General features: G+C 62.5%; 1 protein-coding gene across 1 annotated transcript; it reads left to right on the top strand.

Annotated features, from left to right (window-relative positions):
• Positions 3,508-4,515, top strand: NEUROD4 (neuronal differentiation 4). The gene has a single exon (XM_021379250.1). It carries the CDS (start codon positions 3,508-3,510, stop codon positions 4,498-4,500), a length of 993 nt encoding a protein of 330 aa, XP_021234925.1. The 3' UTR covers positions 4,501-4,515.

Raw genomic sequence — 4,875 nt, 5'->3', positions numbered from 1 at the left:
TGGGGTGCTCACAGCAGGGTGCCCATCTGGGGGTGCCCATCCAGAGGTGCCTTTCTGATGGGTGTTCACCTCGGGGTGCCCATCCCATGGTGCCCATCCAGAGGTGCCCACCCCAGGGTGCCCATCCAGGGGTACACACAGCGGGGTAACCATCCAGGGGTGCCCATCCAGAGGTGCCTTTCCGATGGGTGTTCACCTCGGGGTGCCCATCCCATGGTACCCACCCAAAGGTGCTCACCCCAGGGTGCCCATCCGGGGGTGCCCATCCCACAGCGCCCAGCCGGTGTTGTTCATCTGAGGCTGTTCACCTCGGGGTGCCCATCCCACGGCACCCACCCAGAGGTGCTCATCTGGGGGGTGTTCATCTGGGGGTATTTATCCCAGGGTGCCCATCCGGAGGCGCCCATTCAGGGTCGCTCATCCAAAGGAGCTCACCCAGGGGTGCCCATCCAGGAGCTGCTCATCCAAAGGAGCTCACCCAGGGGTGCCCATCCAGGAGCTGCTCATCCAAAGGAGCTCACCCAGGGGTGCCCATCCAGGAGCTGCTCATCCCGAGGATGCTCTCCCTGGGGTGCCCACATGGAGGGGCCCACCCATGGGTTCCAATCGAGGGGTACTCATCCAGGGGTGCTCATCAGTGGATGCTCACCCCGTGGTGCCCACCTGGAGGTGCCCATCCCATCCTGGGGAACCCACCCCCACCCCCATCCGACGATGCTCACCAGGTGCACCCACCCGGGGACGCTCGGGGTGCCCACCCCGGAGCATCCACCCGTGCCTTTGCCGTCGGGGCCCCGTGGGGCAGCGGGAGGAGCCGGGATCGGTCACCTCCCCCCGGGGGAGGAGTCGCGGGGGAGCGGCGGCAGTGCAGGAGCCGCGGGCAGCGCGGAGCTCTCAAAACCGCCCCGAGAGCGGAGCTGAGCGCTGCCGGTGCCGCTCCCGGTGCCGCCGCTCCCGGTGCCGCCCGCACCCCCGGGGCTGCAGCCAACATGAGCGAGTGACAGCGAGTGACAGCGGGGACTCGCTCCGGTGCCCAGGTAAGGGCGGACCGGGACCCCCGGGAACGCCACGACCCCTCTGATGGGGCTCCACGCCCGGCTCCGTGCACCCCCGACGATGGGGCACCGGGGGGGTTAGTGCCAGCCAACGGCCCGAGGGGAGCACCCAAGGGTGCACGGTCCCAGCTGGTCCCCCCCGGTCCCTCTGCCTCCCTGCTGGGGCCCCAGAGCCGGACCGGGACCCCCCCCCTGGGTTCTGCCTGGCACTGGACTGGGCCCCCCCATCACGTCGGGGCTGGGGCTGATGGAGGTGATGGAGGTGATGGAGGTGATGGAGGCGATGGAGGCGATGGAGGCGATGGAGGTGATGGAGGTGATGGAGGTGATGGAGGTGATGGGGATGCGCCCCAGTCGACAGCTTTTGTTCCTCAGCTCTTGGAGGGGGGACAGAGCCCAGTGGAGGGAGCCAGGAGGGTGGGGGTCTCGGTGCCTTCCCCAGCTCGTCCTGCCCTGCCCAACCTGATCCTACTAACTCTCCCCATCCCCACCTGCAGCCCTGCATCCCGAGGCCAGGCTGAATCTAACGGATGAAAGCACCCCCAGCTTCCCCTCACCTTTCCAGGGGTGCAGAGATGGATGCCCTTGGGCAAATTTCCCTCCACCAAAATCCATTGCATCTCCTCTTCTCTGTCCCTGCTTGGCTGAGGAGGGGACTGGGACTGGGACCGAGAGTGGGACCGGGCTGCAGGAGCTCCTGGGTCCAGGGCTTGGTGACAGCAGTGCTCCCACATCCATCCCATGGTCATCCCCCAGCCATCCCATGGCCACGCTGGGGCTGAAGGAGCAGCATCTCTCGCTGGCAGCTGCAGGATTTTCTGCATGCCGGGTCTGCGGACAGCTGGACCGCATCCTGCTGCGTTCCCGGACAGGACGCAGCGCAGAGCTCTCGAGTAAATCCTAATTTTCGTGGTCGTCCTGGGGGTGTCCTGTCCCTCCTGCCCAACTCCGTGATGAGTTCCCATTTCGTGCCTGGTTCTCGTGCCAGCGTCCTGCCAGGACCCTTCCCCCCAGGGTTTCTTCTGCTTTGGGTGGTCCCGTTTGGGGTCAGGGTCTTCGCTCCAGGGGCTGCGCAGTTGCTCTTTGTCCTGAAGGGCTGAAATCGAATTCCTGGCCCCGCAGGAAAGGAGCAGGAATGGAACCCACTTGTTTTGGGGTGAGAGCTCAGTGGTTTCCAGAACCAGAGAGCGAGGAGCGCGCAGGAGGGCTGAGCCATGGCAAATTGGAAATCGAGTTTGCAGTTTGTGCAGGCTCTTTCCTGCTGTGGGTTTCTTCTGCTGGTTGGTTCGGGTAACGTGGGATGGAGGCTTCCAAAACCAAAGGTATCCGAACAAAACTGGCTGGCTGGAGGGGTTCCCTTCCCACAGTGGGCTCCCAGTTCTCCTTCTCTTCTTGGAAAATGGGGAAGCCAACCACAACGACCTCATGGGGCATTTCCCTCCTTGTCTACTTGACTATTTTCTCAATATTCCGGAGAAAAAAAAAAAAAAGAAAGAAAAAGAGCAAAGTCTCTAAAACTGCCAATTGGAAACCATCTCCCTTCTCCAAGGGGGCACTGGGAGCAATGCTCGCGCTCGCAGCCCCAGGGCTTTGCTGGTGACCCCTCCAGGATGCGGGCAGCACGGATTTGGATCTGCTCCATCCCAACCCGGCCCCATCAACCTGACCCCTGGTGTCCCCCCAGCACCTTCCCTCAATGACGGTCTCCTCCTGCTCCACCGAAGAGTTAATTGGGGCCACGTGGTCCTCCTGGGATACGGTGGCCGCGCGCAGCAATTAACACCCTAATCCAGCCCGCCGGCCCCATCTCGCATATTAAAAGTGGGATTTTCCACGTGGGGCGGACGGGGCGGTGGACCCGGGGCTTGGGCAGCGCACTTTCAGCAAAGCTGCTTAGATGCTAAGCTTTATTAAATGAGTCGGGCGCGGTGACGGGATCTGGGGGGCTGATGGGCATGAAACCACGTCGGCTTTGTGCGGCGCGACCGCGCTCTCGCGGCAGAGGGAAAGGAAGGGCTGATAAAACACGATCAGATTGGAGGAGATGGGGAGATCAGGCTCCAGGCTGAACTCGTGGGTGAGAATAACCCAAAACAACCCCCCAAAAAACTGAGTTCCTAGGAAAGCCCCTTGAAAAAGCTTCCGTGGCTCCTGGTACGGAGTGTTGGATGGGAGGTGCAGAGCTGATTCCTGCTCCTTAAAGTTGCCCAAAACTCAACATTTAAGGGGAAAATCACGCTTGGGGTGCTGCGTGCCAGGCGCTGCAGCGGCGAGCCCACCATCAAACCCACTGGAGATGGCTGTAGTGATAGACAGACGGACGGATGCTGTAGGTCCCGCTGGTGGACAGAATGCCGTCGGTGCCCCTAGGGGGATGGCTTGGAGCTTGGCTCCGAATGGGCTTGGCTGGGGTTCGTTAACGTCTCCTGTCCCCTCGTTGCAGAGCTGAGAGATGACGAAGACGTACGCCAAGGCCAAGGAGATGGCGGAGCTGGGGAGCGCCCAGGGCTGGATGGACGATGCGCTGAGCTCCAAGGGAGAGCTGAAGGCAGAGGACGGCAGGCAAGGAGCTTTTGGGTTGGTGCCCGGCTTGAACGAAGAGCACGACAGCATCGAGGAGGAAGAGGAGGAAGAGGAGGACGGGGAGAAGCCGAAGAGAAGAGGACCAAAGAAGAAGAAGATGACCAAGGCCAGGTTGGAGAGGTTCAGGGCTCGGAGGGTGAAAGCCAACGCTCGGGAACGCACGCGGATGCACGGGTTGAACGACGCCCTGGACAACCTGAGGAGGGTGATGCCCTGCTACTCCAAAACCCAGAAGCTGTCCAAGATCGAGACGCTGAGGTTGGCCAGGAACTACATCTGGGCTCTGTCCGAGGTGCTCGAAACGGGGCAGACTCCGGAAGGGAAGAGCTTCGTGGAGATGCTCTGCAAAGGTTTATCCCAGCCCACCAGCAACCTGGTGGCCGGCTGCCTGCAGCTGGGGCCGCAGACCTTGTTCCTGGAGAAGCACGAGGAGAAAGTCCCGGGGTGCGAGCCGGCCATTTCCAGCCACTCCTTCACCTACCAGTCCCCGGGGCTGCCCAGCCCGCCCTACGGCTCGATGGAAACCCACCTGCTGCACCTCAAGCCCCCCACCTTTAAGAGCCTGGTGGATGCTTCTTTCGGGAACCCCCCCGACTGCACCACTCCCCCGTACGAGGGTCCCCTCACGCCTCCCCTGAGCATCAGTGGGAACTTCTCCTTGAAGCAGGACGGCTCTCCAGACCTGGATAAACCCTACGCTTTCATGGCTCATTACCCTTCGGTCAGCCTGGCCGGGGCTCACGGACACGCCACCCACTTCCAAAACGCAGTGCCCCGCTACGAGATCCCCATAGACGTGAGCTACGAGTCCTACCCTCACCACGTGGCCGGGCCTCAGCTCAATGCCATCTTTAATGAGTAGCAAAGCAGGGTCAGAGCCAAACTCCTGGGACAGAGACCGGCCACGTTGAGGAGCTCTTTGTAGATGGGACGCAACCGGAGCGAGGAAATCGCTGCGATGGGGCAGCGTGATGGACTCCTGAGCATCCCCATGGGGCGTCGCTGTGGACCCCTGTCCCGTCCCACTCGTGTCTGCTGTTCAGAGCCATCCCCAGGAGCCACGTGAACCCTTCCTCCAGGCTCCAGAGCCGAACCCTTTGGGGACGGAGGAGCCTGGGGGCTGCATCCCCGCTCCCCACCCCCCAGGGATGCTCGTGGAGGCACCTTTGCCCCACAGCACGTCCCAGCTTTGCTCGGTGGGATCCCGCTCCAAATCTCCGGTTCGCCACGCGGTGCT

The sequence above is a fragment of the Numida meleagris genome, chromosome 32, assembly GCF_002078875.1.
Source record: "Numida meleagris isolate 19003 breed g44 Domestic line chromosome 32, NumMel1.0, whole genome shotgun sequence".
Lineage (NCBI taxonomy): Eukaryota > Metazoa > Chordata > Aves > Galliformes > Numididae > Numida > Numida meleagris.
The sequence above is the reverse complement of the archived record's forward strand: the minus strand, read 5'-3'. Positions and strand labels throughout refer to the sequence as shown.

Excerpts from the sequence above, each read along its gene's own strand:
- NEUROD4 (XM_021379250.1), top strand. The coding sequence starts at position 3,508 with ATGACGAAGACGTACGCCAAGGCCAAGGAGATGGCGGAGCTGGGGAGC.